Source organism: Plectropomus leopardus, chromosome 3 (assembly GCF_026936395.1).
Source record: "Plectropomus leopardus strain MGB_pleo_1.0 chromosome 3, ASM2693639v1, whole genome shotgun sequence".
NCBI lineage: Eukaryota > Metazoa > Chordata > Actinopteri > Perciformes > Serranidae > Plectropomus > Plectropomus leopardus.
This window is the reverse complement of record NC_142178.1, coordinates 4,120,379-4,139,971: the sequence shown is the minus strand read 5'-3', so window position 1 is coordinate 4,139,971 and position 19,593 is coordinate 4,120,379. Positions and strand designations below refer to the sequence as shown.

The window sequence follows — 19,593 nt, the reverse complement described above, 5'->3', positions numbered from 1 at the left end:
AGCAAAATGTTGTCACACATTAACACATATCAGAGCTATTTCAGCTCAACAGCTACAGATGATAGATTTGCCGTTATGTTATTTTACATGGAAAGCTCACGAGAGATTACTGTAACAATTTAGTTACCCAGAACAAAATACCATGACTTTTCTGAAATTTGAATGATTTTTACTAATTCCATGACTTTCCCAGGCCTGGAAAACGTGATTGTGAAATTCCATAACTTTTCCAGGTTTTGTATGACCGTGGAAACCAATTCAGCATGTGGCATCAAGATCAGAATTAATGTTTATTTATAAAAAACATTGAAGTTTATCAGTTTGAACATCAAATATCTTGTCTCTTTACTGTATTTGATTGAATATGTATCAAAAAGCATTTGCAATCATATATTTATTTACATTTTACAGTCCCAGTTTTTGGGTTGGGATTATAATTAGTTTTCCATTTCCAAAACTATTCAACATGTGAGTGCAATATGTGTGCTTTGAATCCAAAGTACATAAAGTGATGAAACACTTGAAACACTGTAGACATTTCACACCTTTCAGCATCAAATGCTGTCACTAAACTAAACTATCACTATCAATCTTTGTACTAAAGAGGAGAGACGACCAGCAGACGAACAGAAGGATGATGACAGAGTGGAAAACACACCACTGCTCCATCAAACTGCTGAGGGACTAAAAAAAGAACATTTGATGTCAAGAAGGTACATAAATTAATCTCAATCATCTGTCTCCATAAACACAGGCACATTACATTTACCAGAAACCATTTATTTTGCTCCTTTTATGTCAGAAGAAATCTTACAGACACATAATGTGACAGACAGTAAAAACTAGACAAGCACCAATAAGAAATGAGAGCTTTATACGACACAATCATCTAAAAACAGCATGATGTTAGACTTGTAAACACATGTACATTAATGACAGTAAATTACACCTACAGGGGGAGAATAACAACATCAAGACATAAATATGGTAATAAGCAGCCAGAAGATAAACTGTACTGTAAATAGCATCGTTGTATTACATACATACACACATTCATCTCAAGAGGGCTGACAGCAATCCTACTCAGCTTAATAATTATGAAGTAAACAGCAATATTTTACATAAAACAAGATAGGATCCTGACATGTAATGCTTATAGATTTCATGTAACATGTTCTCTGGGGATTGCAGGCTGGCCTAAGGACAATTTTAAATATTCACTTTGAATAATGAATCATTAATGCGCTAAGACACCATCTAATGTCTGAATCTGTGAATCAGCTGCTAATCAGACATCATGTATTCTTGGACACAGAAAGGCCGGTGTCCATTGACTTGAAACAGGAAGTGGAATTGTTAGGAAAGTGCATTATTTAGATACTGGATGAGGAGAGGATGTCTTCCACCAGGTGCTTGTAAACCCAGGCGTCTCCCTTAAGCCTCTGGCGGCGTACCCCGACGACCTCTGGCCTCTGCAGAAGACACACCTCCAGCTCAAACGCCATGGTTACCTTCCCAAAGTCGCCCCAGGTCCGACACTTTAGGGTATACCTGAATGAAAGGCGAAGAGGATGACGCAGAAACATTAAGATTGGATTCAAGTTTGGGGCCATCTGATCAAAAAGTGTGTAAAGTGCGTCTTCTTACCCTTTTTGTGTGAAATCTACGTTTTTCTGCGGCAGGATGGAGAGGATCTGGTTTAGGACCTGGTCTGGGTTGGTCTGGCTGGTCAGAGTAACGTTGTACTGCGCCTGGCAGAAAAGACAGACAAAGGAGCATTAAGGGTTGTGAAACAGGGGTTCTTCCTGAAGGGTTGAGGTTCTACCCACAACCATTTGTTTCTAAAGAACATTTTGGTTTGAAGAAAAGGGTATTCATGGGTTCTTCGTAAGACTGGGGCTTCCATTAAAAACACTTTTTGGAAGAAAGAGTCCTTTCAAGGATTGGTAAAATCATGGATGTTGACCCAAACAGTGTTAATAAATGTGGATGTATCTGTAATCCCTTTAATCAATTTATTGATACTTACCATCATCACTCCATACAATATCACATGGTTTGATGAAATTCTTGTTTTTTGGGAACCTGGTACTTGGCATTTTGCATTTTGTTCTAATGTGGAACCAAGTTTCAGTTCTCAGCCCTACTGCACCCTTGAAAAAGTACATGGTGATTCCACAAAATATCCACGTCCCTAAAATGGTGATTGCAAACTATGAGTGATGTGGGTTGCGAAGTCAGCTCTGACCCTTTGGAGGCCTCATGAAGCTCATGTATGATTACTCTGGCCCCAGACTAACCTGTTTAACTAAAACTCAGATTAGTGAAAGAGAGATCAGTGGGTAATGTAGCCACACATAATTTTAAATCCCGCTGGATAGATTCTTGATGAAACCCTTGGAATATAAAAGGGTTGTCATATGAACCCTCTGTCTTGTCAGGCCCCTTATAAGGCAGAAAAGCTCTGCCTAGAACCCCTGGAGAGGATTTTGGGGAAACCATGACACCATACACGGGTTAGCTGTAAAACCTCTCATATGAGTTTCAGGGTGGAGCCTTTCACAGATGGTTCTAGGTATAAACTTTTAAGTTGGGCTCTAGGCACAACTCTCCTAAAGGGTTCCAGGGTTCTCCTGTGGGGAAGAGCCTAAGGGCCTTAGATGGTTCTAGTTAGCACCTTTCTTTCTAATAGTGCACAATGACAGTTGTGTGATATCTGCATGCTCTGTACCTTGATCTTGCGCGGGCCGTCACGCAGTGCTCGTCTCTTGCTGGGAGTGAGCATAGTGATCATCTTATCCAGGCCTCTCTCCAGAGAACCAAACACCTTTCCTCCTCTCTTTTTCTTCCCGCTGTCTCCTGTCACAGCCATGTCCAACGACCGAGACCTGAAAGCAAACAGGGCCTCTCAGTTAATCACTTTGGCAAAACCCTTTGACTAGATCATAGTTTGCATTTCAATATTAGGACAGAATGGCACTCTAATGCTTTGTACAATTACAGTCCAATTCTTTAACTTAGGTGATGATCTAATCTATTCAAACTGAACAATGCTGAGAGACCAAAGCTGCTCATGGACAAGCATTATTTTTTAGTATTAAAACTATCACCAGTTTTTTTGTGGTTCAGTCTCTTTAGCCCACAGGCCTCCCTGAAGTCCTCAGCAATCTTAGATGTGAACTTCAGCCTCCCTCCTGCCCCACCGTCTCTATTCACACACACTCTCCACCACTCACCTTCTCTCTGGACTGAAGGCCAGTATTTCAACATTTCCAATCTCCTTAAGCTCTGCTGCTCTCTTCTTATTGTTCTCTTTAGAGGCACTGCCTCCACCTAGAACACACAGGAACAGACACATGGGTTCAAAAAAGTGAATATAGTGAATATACCTGTTGCCCCATCGCTGAGACACACTCTCGCTTTGCCGCCAAACACTGATCAAACCACCAAAGCTTTGAGCCTCAACAACAGTCCAACTGTTGGTCAGAAAAAAACAAGACAGTCAAAGTCACCTTGGACCTTCAGAAACTGTGATGGACATTTTTTGCTGTTTTCTAATGTTTAATAGACCAAATGATTAACTAAGTAAATAATCAAGAGATTAATCGCTAGTTAAAACAATTCTTAGTTGCACCCCTATAAATAAGTGGAAGTGGGAATTTTGAGTAGATGTGTTAAAAATGACGCACAAGAGAATGACATTATGTTTGTTTGATGGAATGGTACAACCTCTGAAAAACAAAACAAAACACTTTTGGTGTCACTCAGCAATATTGAATTAGATCATTTTTCCAACCTCAAAATGTATGAAGAGCAAATAAAAGAGGAAACATGGATGGGGTTTAGAGGAAAAACTGGCCAGTAACAGCTCTTTGCTCTTATGCATCATACTGGCTGGCTATGTCACAGCAGTTGTGAACACAAAGGCTGAGGTAAACACAGAGACAAGAAGTCTAACACACACACACACACACACACACACACACACACACACACACACACACAGACACAGACACAGACATGCACGCCCGCGTGTGCGTGCATGCGTGTGCGTTCACAGAGAGAGAGCTAGGCTTTAGTGGCAAGAGAACACATGTCACTACAGCCCACGTGGGACAGCGAGCAGAGGAAAGAGACAGCTACACCTGTCACAGCGCACGCCTAGGGACAGACACACAGACCACAGTGTGCATGTGTGTGTGGACAAGTTTGTCAGAGGTAGCATGTCTGCACTGTAGCTTAGAGAACAGGAGGCTGTGAGGAGAGCAGGGCCGCGCCAGATTCCGAGGGTTTAACACCAAATAGGTCAGCTGCAGCGCTTTAGCCGGCTTATGGCCGAGTTTATGGAGGAAGCTAATGAGGCCGGACACCTGAGCAGAGAATTCACTTTGACAAATAATAAAGACTTTAATGATTCTCCATTCATATTAGTGTCCTTCATTTACAGATAAGTGAGCAGAATTAGCTTCCTGATAATAATAACCTCACCTTTGAGTTGACAGTGATAAGTGTGTGTGTGTTCATTTCCAGTGGCTTCAGTAATGACAGCTAAATCATAGAAATATGAGTAGCTTTGGGATAAAAACAGGCCCAATAAATGAGTTTATTACCAGAAGACAATTTACTTGCAAATGTGTGGCATGTGGACGTGGCACTTGTGATTATGAGAGCCGCGTGAAGACTGAGCGAGGGACAGATAAATGAAAGAGAGCGACCAGGAGAGGGGCAGTTGGCTAATGCAAATAATCTAATAGAGATTGTACTTCAAGCTCTTGTTTGGAGCAAAAAACAATTATGGTGTACAAATAAACTGCATGATGAGCTGAAACTGTGGACTTCACTACTGCCATGTGCCAAGTAGCCCGGAGACTCCTCTTACCTTTAGGTGTGACTGCATTGTTTTTGGTGCCATTGACATTTTGATTGGGTGTGGTCAAAACGCTCTTGGGTCGTGCATTCTTCTTATTTGACACAGGTGTTCGAGGAGGAGGCAACGCAAATATTTCTACATCTTTCTCCTGCACAGCGATGTTCTCCTTGTCCTCACAGGTTCGCTCTTGATCTCTGTCCCTCCTCTCCGGGCGGTGCTGTGTCGTTGTCCGCCCCCTCTCTGGGGTCGGGCTGTAAGCATACCTTTTCTCCACTGAGGGAGATGCTTGTCTCTGTAGGAACACAATGAAGAGATAAATGTGGTATGAGTAGATTTCTTTGAGAGACAAGAGACATGGCCCTTCATCGTTGCAGCTTTCATGGTCTCTAATGCAAACTTTGGTGCTATAAGGCTGCTATAAAGTCCCTTGTTTTTTGCCTCCTTAACACTTACTCAGAAGCAAACAATTGGCAGCATCAAGCTATTCCAGTGTGTGGTTTTAGACAGCATGCCAGCATCGTAGAAGCAAAAAAGGGGTGTGATGGGAGTGATGTTTTACACAGCAGCAATGACTTCTAAGGTGACATAATTAGGGCTGGACCCAAATATTCGGCTATCTGAATAATCGTTAATTGGGTAGGTATTCGGTTTCCAATTTAGGCAGTTAGGGGTTCTCCTTTTTCTCTTTTACAAAGAATGAATGCCATTTCAATGTTTTTGATTCTGCTGCTGCGCCTGTCACACACATAGTGACAGGAATTATCATTTTACCCAGCAGTTATTGATGGGTTTTCTGACTGAGTAGAGCCATTTCTGTGTCGGTGCTGGACAAAGCTCCAATTACTCTGGAGCCTAGAAAATGGTACTCGGGACATCCCTACACTTAATATATGCATCGGCAGCCATTTGTAAACCATAACGCCATATTATGGCAGTATCAATCATTTATCTTCTCTCTGTCTGCTTGGACTTTAAGGTGCTCCTGGACCTCATTGTTTTTCCAATTTGTGGACATTTGTGGACGCTGTTTTTCTACTTTGAGTTGGCCACTAACTGCTATAAGCTGCTTTACAAATCTCCCAGTGGTTGGTCCCAAACATAACATGCTGTCCAAATGTCACAACCGCTCCTCCGACAGTCGCTTTAACACAGGTGCTGTTTTGGTGTTTTTAGCAGCTCAAAGGTAAGACAAATCTGTCCCTCCCATTCCACAATCGTATCTTTTATAAACAACGGCGAGGTGGCATAACAGTGCGATATTCCTGCCTTGAACAGGCAGTGTAAAAGGGGCTTTAATCTGTAAGAACATGGAAGACAGTAAAAAAATATATTTGCCCTAGCTTTCACATACCATGTCTTGGTTGTTTGCAGCTCCATCTGGCTGACCTCTGACCCCCTGGGGTGTATTTTGTGTGACTGAAATCCACGGGCAATCATCAATGTAGTCTGAGCAAAGGTCCAGAGAACCCATAATCACGGCATCTTCATCCTCGCTGAAGTGAAGCGCTTCCCTTGTCTGAAAGAAAGAGAGAAAATAAGAAATGAGGGGGAAAAAAAAAACAACACTGAGTACTGGAAAACAGTGAGAACATACAGAGGGGCTGGGCAATATTAAAGCCATATGATATGATGTGATACGAGACTAGACATTGTCTTAGACTTTTGATATCTTAATATCTATATCTATATGTTGACTTTTCGTGGTTTTAAAGGCTGCATTATAGTAAAGTGAACTTACCAGACTGCTCTAGGTGTTCTGTTATCCCACTTAGTTATTAGATCCACATTACTGATGATGATTATGATTATGATTATTATTATTATTATTATTATTATATTATTCTCTTTTTTAAAATTTTTATCATTTTTTTCCATTCTTTCTTATCTCTTGACTGTAAAGCACTTTGAATAACACTTGTATATTAAGGTGCTATCCAAATTGTCTTGCCAAACTGATGATTATTTACCAAAAAATTGCATTGTGTAAATATTTTGTGAAAGCATCATTAGTTAGCCATAGAATATTGTCGCAACATCAATATTGAGGCATTTTATTAAAAAAGAAAAAAAAAAAGCAGGATATCAGTTTTTTTTCCGTATCATCAAGCCCTTATTTAAGTTACAGAGATGAGTCGCGAACCAGAACGTGCAGCTGTAGAGACAGTCAGTAGCCCAGAAAAGACACAAAGCATCTTGGGAGTTGTGGTACCGAGTCTGACCTGTAGTCCCTGGTGCAGGGGAGAGTAGCAGTCCTCACAGACGGTTGGCTCCGGGCGCAGGCGGACAGGTTTGCCCCTCTGCTTCTTTGATAGCAGCAGCAGGTAAGTGGCTGTGGTCTGATCATACCGCCACTGTGGGAGTTAAGATGTATTAGACAGCATATCAAAAAACAGAAAATATTTTAAATATTATGTTGATGCAATAATTCACATGCTGTTTTTGTTATATCACTAACAATAATGCAACAGAATTGACTGATGATGATAAAAGAAGTCAATGCAAAAACACCTCTTTGACCAGCGCCGTGGTGCTCTCCCTGGATCTTTTCATGTGTACAGCCATCTCAGTGATACAGTCCTCATCTATGTGGCCGAGCTACAAAAAGACACACAAAATCCCAAACCGTTTTTTCAAGCATTTTTTTCAATTTTTGAACACTAAAACAACGATTCTCAAATAATATCATTCATATTAAAGATCATAGAATCCTTTTAAGGAAGTGGCTTGCTTGGTGATGGGAGCAAACTGGGAAAAAATCCTCATAATGGATCAGATTTTCAGCTAGAAATCAATAGAAACATGTTATAGTAAAACAAGCAGCATACTGCCCCATAAATACTTAAAAACTGCAATTAAAAGCTGTTTGCAGTTATGCATCTGTGTTCATATGTTTATGTCTGTATTTTAAGTGTGTGTGTGTGTGTGTGTGTGTGTGTGTGTGTGTGTGTGTGTGTGTTTGTGTACCGGCTGCCTGCTGTGCCACTCCACTGGGCTGTTGTAGTCTTTCATCACCCAGGGATGGTCCAGCAGCTGACGAACAGTAACACGCCGCTTGGGGTCCACCTACAGGACGCACACAGAAACTGCAACTCAATATGCAAGAGACTACACATCCAAAAATTGTGCATGTTGCACACATAAATAAAACAATATCACTATATAAATTCAAAATTAAAATTCCTTCTACACTTTTATTATGAAAAGAATTAACATTTTGTGTCAATGAGTTCCAGCGTTGTGCGACGAGAAGCAGTCTGGTAATTAATAGAGTGATTTTTTTTTTGCAAAATAGCTGATAAGTGAGAGATAGAGGAGAGAGTGTGATTATCATTATGTACCTGCATCATCTGGTTGAGGAGGAGGATACTACCTGGAGACAGCCACCGGGGGTTATCATATTTACCTCTCTGAAGAGATAAAAGATGTATAAAAACACATTATGATACACTAACGCTGCAGCAGGTAAGTTCTATAAAAATAACTTTTTGTCATATTAGCTAAAACTATCACTATATCCATAAAGTGATACATGAGACAGATAGATTGTGAAAAAAAATCTTGTTCCATGGCTCCTTGTACTGCTTCTAATGGTATTTGCAAAGCTTGTGAACTACAGTCAAATTAGGCAGCGCTGATCAAATATAAATCAAGATTCTGTTACTGTGTTACCTGTCTCCTCCCCTGTTTTCAGAAACATATTTTAGTATATTGTTTAGGTGTAAAATGAGAAAATTTGACCCGACTGCCATGTAAAAAGAGTCAAGCCAAAATGGAGCACCATTCGCCAACCGGAGAAAACTTTCTCATTTTACAGCTAAACGGTACACTAAAATATTTTTCTAAAAAAAGTTTAGAGATGAGATATGTTGAGAGGCAATGCAGCAACTGAATCTTGATTCATATTTGATCGACGCTGGCTAGTTACACAGTTTGATCAGAGTTCATGAGCAGTGATTGACATGATTGATAGCTGCGTGGTGGATTCTTGCAAAATGCTATTAGAACATGATTTTTCTCATGTACATCTGTGTGGATGTGAGTTTTACCAAATATGACATAAAGTTACTTTTCTAAAAGTTATATACTGTAGCTGTATTACACCAGAACAAGAAAAACATAAGCGTTCTCTGCTATTTGGATTTGACTTAGATGTCAATATTCCAGACCACAAGAGCACACAGTGATTACAGGAAATTAATACAAGATATTTAAGAGCTATATCTGATCTAACATAGGAATTCAATATTTTTCATAAGTCAAATAATAAAGTAAAACAATACATCAAATTAAACAACACTTTGTATTACATAGTTGGGGTTCTGAATAGTTCACTGTCAGACTGCTGGGGAAAAAGGTGTCAGTGCTCTTACTGTAATCTTCCTGTAGAGGACCATGCAGTTGTCGTCATCAAAGGGCAGATATCCACAGAGCAGAGCGAACAGCAGCACTCCCATACTCCACACATCAGCCTGGAGGGTACACATCACACAGCACTATTTCAGCTTTACAGTTAGGATTTCACAGCTCAGTTGCACTGAGTCATGCACCAGCGAATATGATCAGCACACCATGAAAAAGCTGAATCGTGGAACAGGCAGGTAATCATGACTTTTAGTGGGAAAACAAATGCAAGTTCTGTGGGTTTAAATAAGGACAAATCCTGAAATCGTACCCTGTTGGTTATGAGAGTTGTAAACAGCATGCATCTCTCACCTCTGAACCTATATACGCTTTGCCCTGGATGAGTTCAGGAGCAGCGTATGCAGGGCTCCCGCAACACGTCATCAGCTCATAACCCAAACCTCCCTGAGAGAGAGATAAGCACATGTACATGTTGTGTTTATAAGCACTAATCACCATGTAAACACTTGCCTTTAACCCTTTAAAAGCTGAGCAAATTGGCTTACTTTCCTTCTAAAACAGAAAGATGTTAATGAGCAGATTAACAACAAATGACCCAAAAATAACCAAGAATTTTGATTAAAAAAAGTCACCTGAAACTAAAAATAAGTAAATAAATAAATTAAAAATAAAAAAGGAAAGTTAAAAGGTGCTCAAAATGTTAGAATAATTCTGTAACATAATGTTGACATGTATTTAAGATAGCTTTAGTTTTTCCCTAGCTTTTTAAAAAAAAATCTTTCCTGATTTCCTAATTTATTGCAATTTGTGGATCACTTCTTGCCTTTTTCTCCATGTTTTTGAATAAAAAAATCAAACCAATTTGCTCAGACTTAAACATTTTTAATACTAGGGGTCAGCAGCCTGGGGCCGCAAAACATATTTGAGCCATATAGTTAACATAACACAGCCTACTAAGTCTAAATAAGTCTATCAACATTATCTGTCTAAATAAGTATTTATTAATATGTTTTACAACAATGTGGCTACTCTACAGTGGGCTATTCATGATTGTTTGGTACTTTAACTTTCTAGAGTTGGCAGTTAAAGCAAACAAATCTTTTTACACACTGTTAAATTCTCTATTTCCCTCCAAGACTTTTGGATTTGTATCACATAACTAGCCTAGCAAGACAAGCCACCGTCATCAAGGTTTGGCAACAGTTAGAGGAAAAGGCGCCAGGCCATAAAAGTAATTCATTTCCAAGACTTCTTTTTTTTTAATGTCAAAGCCACTGAAGCCACTAGAGTGGGGCAAAAGAGCTGTGCATGCGGCTCCAGAGCCACAGGTTGCCTTCCCCTGGTCTAGACTGTCAATAGCCAAATACGGTGTTTCGCAATATAAAAAAAAAAATTTGTGGGAGGAATGAAGATCTGCCTCAACCCAAAAAGATGTCCTCCCCCCAAACTTTCATCATAACTAGCTAACAGTCTTAATAGTTTACAGCACCTTCAGCGATGTCAGTGGAGGTTTTTAACCTCCATCAATCTCCAATATGCGTGCGAAAAACATACAACAATGAGACTGACAATGTTGTGATGTACCTTAGGTTTGGCGCACAATCCAAAGTCTATGAGCTTCAAATTGTGGTCTTCATCAATCAACAAGTTTTCCTGCAGTTCAGAGACACGAGCATCGCAGCAGACATTAAGATTAATATGCAGTCACAGATAAACATTAACACATTGTTGAAGTTTCTCTCATATGTCTTTGTCCTTTCACATGCATCGATCAGAGGTTGTGTTTACCGGTTTGAGGTCCCTGTGTGCGTATCCCTGGCTGTGGACGTACGCCAGCGCAGACACAATCTGTCGGAAAAACACCCTGGTCTCCTCCTCGGACAGACGGTCCTTTGCTATGATGTAGTCAAACAGCTCCCCACCTGGACAGTACTGAAGGGGGGAAGAAAGGAAAGAGGAGGACAAAGATGCTAATTTACTGAACAGAACAATGCAGGGCTCCTATACTTTTCTGTTACAAAATTCCATACTTTTCCTACTAAAATTTCCAGACATATTGATAGCTTTGTCGGACCATATTTGACATCTGAATATAAATAGCAAGGTGTTTATTATGTACGAATATGATTTTACAATAAAGCTTTTAAAAATTGTCACAATCTAACTAAGTGTGCTATTCAGTTGCCAAAAAAATGACCAGATAATTGTAGCTAGGTACTGTAGCTCACACAAATCAACAGTCCATGCAGTCCACGCTCCTGTGCAGAAAGTGTTACAACATCCCACTCTCAAATATCTCTGCCCAAAGAGGAATTAAACAAATGGTGCTGCTGATACTCCTGTTATTTTCCCTTAACATGTTGAATATTTAATGTTACATTATTGTTTCCACTCATAATATGTAGTCTCTTTTCAAAATAAGAACCAAAAATTTGTTGCAAAAGGGTAAATAATTACATTTCCAGCATGTCTATGCAGCCTTGTTTATTTAGTGTGTCCATGGAAATGCCACTGAACAAAGCAATAAAGCCATGGTTTCCTTATGCACAGAGAAAACTATCACTGCACCAGCCGTAAATGTTTGGGCAATCTTAATATTTGGTTGTTTGTGATGCTATATGTATATGAAATTCAAAGATATTGCTGCATTTTCTGTATATCATGTGGTCTAGATGTGGTAGTTATAAGACACTTGGGGCACATCTTTTTTGCAGGCTGTGACATGCAGGCGTAGAGGCAGCTCCGCGTAGAGGCAGCTCCGCGTAGAAGAAGCTCCGCGTAGAGGCAGCTCCGCGTAGAGGCAGCTCTGTGTTGAGGCAGCTCTTTGTGGAGGCAGCTCTGTATAGAGGCAGCTCCGTGTAGAGGCAGCTCCGTGTAGAGGCAGCTCTGTGTTGAGGCAGCTCTTTGTGGAGGCAGCTCTGTGTAGAGGCAGCTCTTTGTGGAGGCAGCTCTGTGTAGAGGCAGCTCTTTGTGGAGGCAGCTCTGTGTAGAGGCAGCTCTTTGTGGGGGCAGCTCTGTGTAGAGGCAGCTCTTTGTGGAGGCAGCTCTTTGTGGAGGCAGCTCTGTGTAGAGGCAGCTCTGTGTAGAGGCAGCTCCGTGTAGAGGCAGCTCTTTGTGGAGGAAGCTCTGTGTAGAGGCAGCTCCGCATAGAGGCAGCTCTGTGTAGAGGCAGCTCTTTGTGGAGGAAGCTCCATGTAGAGGCAGCTCTTTGTGGGGGCAGCTCTTTGTGGGGGCAGCTCTGTGTAGAGGCAGCTCTGTGTAGAGGCAGCTCTGTGTAGAGGCAGCTCTTTGTGGAGGCAGCTCTGTGTAGAGGCAGCTCTGTGTAGAGGCAGCTCTTTGTGGAGGCAGCTCTGTGTAGAGGCAGCTCTTTGTAGAGGCAGCTCTTTGTGGGGGCAGCTCTTTGTGGAGGCAGCTCCGTGTAGAGGCAGCTCTTTGTGGAGGAAACTCTGTGTTGAGGCAGCTCTGCATAGAGGTGCGCGTTCTGTGGCATGCCATATTTCTTGCATTGCATTTGATGACATCACGCTCTGCACAAGGTCTGCACTCTCTCACACAATAGTGGAGATTTTGGCTGTGCTGGCTGCCTGCTCCACATGCTATGCAAATCACTCTGCTTGTTTGATCAATTTATTTTTAGAAATTCAAATTTTCATATTTTATAGAGTAGAATAGGGGCAAAACGACTACTTTTTTCATGCTCTTTTCTTTTTCATTCCTCACACTTACCTGGAAACTACTAAAATCGAATTCCATACTTTTCTTTACAGCATAGGAACGCTGATTATGCCATATTCACAGTCAGACACAGTTTCTGTGTATATGTGCTCACTTACTTCAAGCACCATGAAGATCTGCGTGGAGGTTTCTATGACCTGGTAGAGACGACAAACATGCTGATGACTCAGGTTTTTCATGGCCTCAATCTCCACCTTCACACGGGGCAGGTCATCCTGGGGTGAGAAAATGGTTTTATTTGGGTTTTTTTGGGGGGTTTTTTACATATAATTTGTCATTTGTTTTGTACATTTTTTAATTTCCTGCAGCTTTTCAACGAATTCCTTGTATATGTAAATGTACTTGGTAATAATTCTGATTCTGATGCAGAACACAGGATTATCAGGACCCATGGCCATCTAAATATATGATGAAAATAAACATTAAGAAGGTCATTGATGTTGGCAAGTGGTTCTGAGTTTTGCAGAGGAACAATCTGATGTTGTTTAATGACTTTCAGATGAACCATACTGTGATGATTATATGAATAAATCATACTGTCATTTTTTACTTTAGTAATTTCATCATATTTTAAATACTGTAAAGAGTTTTGTCTGACGAAATGCATAACAGTGGAACAACAGCTAAATCATAACTTTAACTTCTTATTTCTGAAAAGATAATAAAGTAAGCCAAAAGTAAATTAATCTCAGATAATGTTGAACATTGTCAGTCAGTATTAACTCCTCAAATTCGTGATTTGTTGGCCTTTCTTTGTTCCATTATACTCCTTCCATAATTCACTTTGGGTGTGGTAACTTGTGACAGTAATTCTTTTTCTTTTTTTTTAACACTGAGGATTAAAGACTTGAGACAAGTTTCACAGACTACAAATGTTTCATAGATTTTACTGACTAAACAGGCTGTTGATCGTGAAAATAACAGTAGCGGCTGCTTTAATGTCAAAATACATGTGATTTTGTCTCCGGTAACGCTTTTTGCTCCATGTTTAATGCTAACATTTACAACGGATTTAAAACAAAGCATCTCTTTGACTCACCCCTAGATCCTTCTTGTTCATGATTTTTATGGCAACCTTCTCTCTTGTGAGGATGTGTCGACCCAGCTTGACTTTAGCGAAGCCTCCTGACAAACACACAAAGCACATGAACACACATTAGAGAGGATATGGAGGTAACGGAGCTGTTTCACTCAGTGACACACATCATAACAGTGTCGTTACCTGAGCCGATAGTCTCATAAATCTCATAGTTTTTGTAGAGCTCGTCGGCTCCGCGGTGCTCCGTCCTTTCCACAGGCATCCTCCCTGCTGCAGCCGCGCGAAGACAAACCTTCCCGGTGACAGAAAACTGCACTCACCTCGCTAATACACTCAGTTAAACTGGAAAACACACACGTAACTTTGAGTTCAGAATAAACTTTAGTTAGTAGCTAACTTTTTAACCCGCTCCCTAATCTCAACACAGAACAACTGTAATTGTAGCTAACAGATTTTACACTAACGTTGGTGAAATGTACGTTTCAAAAAGCTAACTGAACACCGCTTTTCGTCATTATACATTTACCTGTGTTTGTATGAAAACGGAAAATGTATTGGGTAAAAATCAGTTAGCAACACTACGCCACACAGAAAAGTGCTGTGCCATAGATGTTTTGTTACAGAAGTTTGAATTTCGCACGTTGACGTTGACTTCATTTCCGGCTTCCGGTCTGTGCGTCGTGCGCGCCCTTGTGATAACTCAGGGTACTGCGGCCATAAAATTTGTTTCAAACTTTTTTGTTTAGCCACAATATGGACAAAATATCAAAGATACCTCTCATTTTAAATTACGAGAAAGTTTAATAAAAACCTCCCTCTTAACAGAACAAATGTATTCGCTTTATGAAGGCAGACTGCATTAGTTTTGGCCAGGTGTACACAATGAACTGGCAATGGATTTACAAACACAGATTTATAGTAAATTTGGGGGGAAACATGAGAAAAAAAAGGTGAGAAACATCAAATTCAAATGCTTTCTTCCTTAATGATACAATTAAGCAGTTAAATTTTTTCATGCTCTGTATTATGTATGAAAATGTAGTGCAATGGAGTGAAAATGTAGCACAACATGACATGACATTGATGGAAGAAGTAGAATTCATATTATTTACTTAGCAATATGTCCTCAAAACATCAAAATAGGCTATAAGTCATGTATTGATTTTCTTTTATTTATTTTCATTGTACGTAAGTAGAATGTATATCATTAAAATATGTTTCACAGAGTATTAAAAGAGAAAGTAAAAATTATGCTGACCCATGTTGCTGTTTTATTATTATATATCATATCAATGTATTATTGGGACCAAATGTGTTAATCGTCTTTGACCAGCTAAAAACAACTCAAACCTAATCTGGTTTTTAGCTTGTTTTTTTCCAGCGGGTAGTCATACATGTGAATGAATGAATGAGTTTATTTTGAACCAAAAATTAAAACATATTACAGACAAACAAGCAAAACAAAAGTACAATGTCCAAAAAGGAATAGGTAGGAGTAAAACTTATATATCCCTACCCCTTTCTCACTGTTTTTCTTCTAACACACATATATTAGATATTATATACGAATAAAACAACCCTTTGTATAAAGCCCTCAGTGCAATATTGTCAGACTGAGGCACATAAGAATTAAATGACAACCAAAACATAGTGTTCCACAGCTTCACATTGCACGTGGGTGGTGCTGCACTAAAGGTAGTAGTTAGCTTTGAAAAATGTACCTGCAAACATAATGCTGTGTGCATTCATGTAAATACAACCTGTGGGATGAAAATTATCCTGAGTATTGCAGCTGCAAACTGTGCTTGGCATGTGTTGCCTAACTGACCAGAGAAGTGTATTTATGGCGTCAGAAGGTGAATGCCTTCACCTGTGCAACTCCTTGAGCTTGTAATTAGCAGTCAAAAAGGTGAGAGGCGAGGTCAGAGAGCAAAGGGTGAATTTGAACAGAACCCTGTTTTCTTGTTAGCCGTCTGTAATAAGTATACAACCACTCTCAGTTTTCTTGTTGGGCTGTAAATGCCACAGTTACAGTTTCTTACTGCATCTGTTCTTGTCAATTAGGAGCAGGTCAGCTATAAACTGAAGAATATCATGTAGTTAGCAAGGCCTCATGCTTCATAGGTCTCATAACAGGCCATCACGGTCATGCATTAGCCTGTAAATTGTAAGACGGACATGTTTACAGAGTGAAAATGATTACATCTTGACATTAAGCCAAAACTGACAGACAGCTGCAGAGGAATTCCAGTGATTGATCTGTGGTCGTCTTGTGTTTCTCATGGTCGTTAGGTAAAGGAGTTGGTTGTTAGGGAAGTAACCAGTGGTTAGGGGGCGTCCAGGTGTCAGTGGGATGACAGAACCCCTCATTTGGTTCCTGGGGCAGCTGTCCAGGACGGGACAGAGGGACATCAAACAGCCCACAGCTGGAGGAAAAAGAGAAGGAATGGCGAGTGTGAGAAGAGGAGAAAATGGAAATGAGAAGGGAGAGCAGAGGAAGATGAGAAAAAAGGGAAAATGGAGGAGAAATATGTGGAAAATCAGATATTGACGTGATGTAATGGTTAAAAATTAATTTCCGTGTTGAGCCTAATTTCTGTTGACTGTATTGTTCATTCTCAGTGTCTTTTACTATTTTGTCTTCTTTTCTTCTTGTTTTGCGGTAAATGTGGCCAGCTATCATTGAATTACTGACAATACAGAGAAACACTGACTAAAACATATTTTAAATAGTCACATATGTTTGATTCTTGGGAAAGGCGTTGAAAAAAAAAAAGAATCTGTTTTACAAATCTATCAGTACGAACTCTTTCATTCCCAAATCTGCATGAGCTCACAATTTTACTGCACATTTAAACATATTTTCAATGTACTGTAACATACTGTAAACCAGTGGGTGTTCCCCCCCTCTGGGTCCTTTTATAAGATGAAACTCAGGAGAAACGTTTTTTTCTCTTTCATGAATAAAAAAAAAAAGCATTAATGGTTGTAATGCTTTTGAGGACAAGTTCTGTTACAGTCAATGGTTTTAACAGATGCTGCAGGCCTTCCACGGCCATGGCCAGTGTGTATGAGGGTCTGCCAGTTGTACAAGTTTCAGTACTGAATCATAGCAGTCGGGCATACTCAATGTCATTAGCTAAATCCCAATGTAATCACACCAAAAGCTGCAAAAGACAATAACTACATCATCTTTATACATTATTGTAGCGGTAATGCCTGTATGAAAGGCTCAATGCTTGTCCGTGTCACTGTTTGATTTGATCTGTGTGTTTAAGAGCTGCTGTGCCACTTCCAGCTGCTCTCAGGGACTCCTCCAAGTGTGTGTGTGTGTGTGTGTGTGTGTGTGTGTGTGTGTGTGCGTAATCAGACATGGCAGCTATTAAGCTGTCACAGTGGAAAACAGACGCTGTAGCCCCAACATTGCCCATCTTGGACATAATTCCCAGTATTCCCTGACAGACTTTTGGAGGTTCCCAGAATGTCTGTGTCATAGCTCAGTGACTGCTGGATATTCACTGCAGGGGACCGGCGTCTCACATCTGGCTGTGTGCCAGACAGGAAGAGACAGAAAAACTAAAAGCATGTTTGTGTGTTTAGATGTTCTGGCTGTGTGTGTGTGTGTGAGTAAACTCCTAGAAATAAGTGTGATAATAAGAACCATATTGGGTTATTTGGTTTGTCCCCATAGGAAAACACATTTCGGTTCCTGGTAGACCCTTTTATAAAGGTTATCAACCCTTTGAAAATGTTCTACCTAGTGTCCAAAATGAAGGGTTATACTTAGAACCATATGTGAAACGTTCCACTCAGAACTGCTTATAGGGTGCTTCCCCAGGAACTCTATACCTTTAAGGGCTTTTTTTCCCCCCTTTTTGCATTCACACCGCTAATAGGTACACTGAAGTAACAAACTGTAAGCTGGCTTGCGGTTGATTTTAATTTCAGTTTGGCTTTGACGAGTCAAAATTGCATTGTGGTATATATGCTAAGTAAAGCCTGAACTTGTTAGTCCATTTATCTGTGTTTTCTTCATTTCTTTCATAACAAGCTGTTGTTAGGGTTTTGTGTTCTCTGTTGTTTACATGGCTGACAGGTTTTTAAAAATGGCAGTTGACAGTGCTGCATTAGCTGTGTTCGACCAATCATGTCTTGTCTTGGAAAATGATAAAATATGAAAGAATTTGAATGTCATTGTGTACAATAAAAACTTCCCCTTCCTTTTCTTTTGGCTTTTAATGACAGACTGGGTGTGTTCAGCATGTTGCTGCCGCACTCTGTATAAGCTAGTCATTGCACCCTAATCTGCGCCTACTGGCCTAAATCCTGAGATACAGACCTGTAGTGCGGCAAAAATGTATGATTTATCCATTGGCATGGTTTAGGCAGTTTCGGAGGCCTCAGAGTCCTTTACTGTCTGCATGCAGGCATGTGAGAAGGCTCCAGGATGTCTGAAGGTTAAAATACAGCAAGGTCAATGTTTGTCAAAGGCAGATGTTTAGACTCCAGTGTCAGACACAGCTGTATGATGTGTCAATAACATGTTATAAGGCTGTATCATTGTTCTCTTTCTGAAAGTTTTTGGTGTTTCTTTGTCCTTGTACATGTTGTACCAAGAACTTCTTGGATCCAATTTATGTTGTCATTAAACCTATATATTTATGAGAGATCAACTGTAGCTCCATCCATCCATCCATTTTCTTCCGCTTATCCAGGGTCGGGTCGCGGGGGCAGCAGCCTAAGCAGGGAAACCCAGACTTCCCTCTCCCCGGTCACTTCGTCCAGCTCTTCCCGGGGCAACTGTAGCTCATCAGATTTATTTTAGCATTCATCAAGATGAAGATTGACCAAGAGCACATTTTTTTCCACATCAAGTCTGGATCAATTACTATACACTTACTCATGCTTCCTTTTAAGCGGGGAGAGTACATACTCTGAAGTGGAAGCTAAAAATTCCTTTAAAAACAGCACTGTAAGAACTATAATCATTCCTACTTTTTGCAGTGTGGACACAACAAAAAGGGGGTTTCTTAGAATTTAGGTTCCTAGAACTATTAAAAAGTTCCTCCAGTCTGAAAATGCCCCATGAGAAGTTCTACAGAGAATTCTTTGATGGTGTAATGGTTTCCCCCAGAACCCTGAAAGGGTTTTTTTATATACCAACAATTCCACTTAGAATGCACCAAGGGGCGCTCTGAAGACATTCATTGACAACATTATCCACTGATCTCTCACACTAGTTAGTTTAGTTAGTTTAGTTTAACAGGTTAGGCTCAAGCCATGTTACCATTTCCAGCAACCTTGGGCATCATCATGAAGTTCTACTTAGGCCAAAGGGTCAGCACTTATGTGGTCCAATAATACCTACAACAATTATGGTTCACAATCACATTTTTATGGGGTCGAGATGGCTTTGAGAGTTTTAACCATTTCAGTAGTGCAGTCGGGTTGGGAACCAAAACTCCAAATTGGACCAAATACAAAATGCTAAGTAATGGGTACCTGGGGGAAGAAATTATCAATATGGCAGACCTTGTGGTATTGTATGGCATAAAATGATAGTAAATAATTGAAAAGGTATCAGCTT

At 40.2% G+C, this 19,593-nt stretch overlaps 1 protein-coding gene across 1 annotated transcript; it reads right to left on the bottom strand.

The window, feature by feature from the left end:
- Nucleotides 1-759: 759 nt before the first annotated feature.
- On the bottom strand, nucleotides 760-14,688 carry melk (maternal embryonic leucine zipper kinase). The gene is made up of 18 exons (XM_042485360.2): nucleotides 14,533-14,688; nucleotides 14,190-14,348; nucleotides 14,007-14,092; nucleotides 13,066-13,182; nucleotides 11,021-11,164; nucleotides 10,817-10,885; nucleotides 9,584-9,676; nucleotides 9,241-9,339; nucleotides 8,209-8,277; nucleotides 7,835-7,933; nucleotides 7,379-7,465; nucleotides 7,090-7,221; nucleotides 6,222-6,386; nucleotides 4,880-5,162; nucleotides 3,237-3,333; nucleotides 2,732-2,888; nucleotides 1,648-1,751; nucleotides 760-1,551 (listed from the first exon to the last, which is right to left on the bottom strand). Exons 2-18 carry the CDS (start codon nucleotides 14,266-14,268, stop codon nucleotides 1,374-1,376), a joined length of 2,058 nt encoding a protein of 685 aa, XP_042341294.2. The 5' UTR covers nucleotides 14,269-14,348; nucleotides 14,533-14,688; the 3' UTR covers nucleotides 760-1,373.
- Between the last annotated feature and the right edge of the window lie 4,905 nt (nucleotides 14,689-19,593).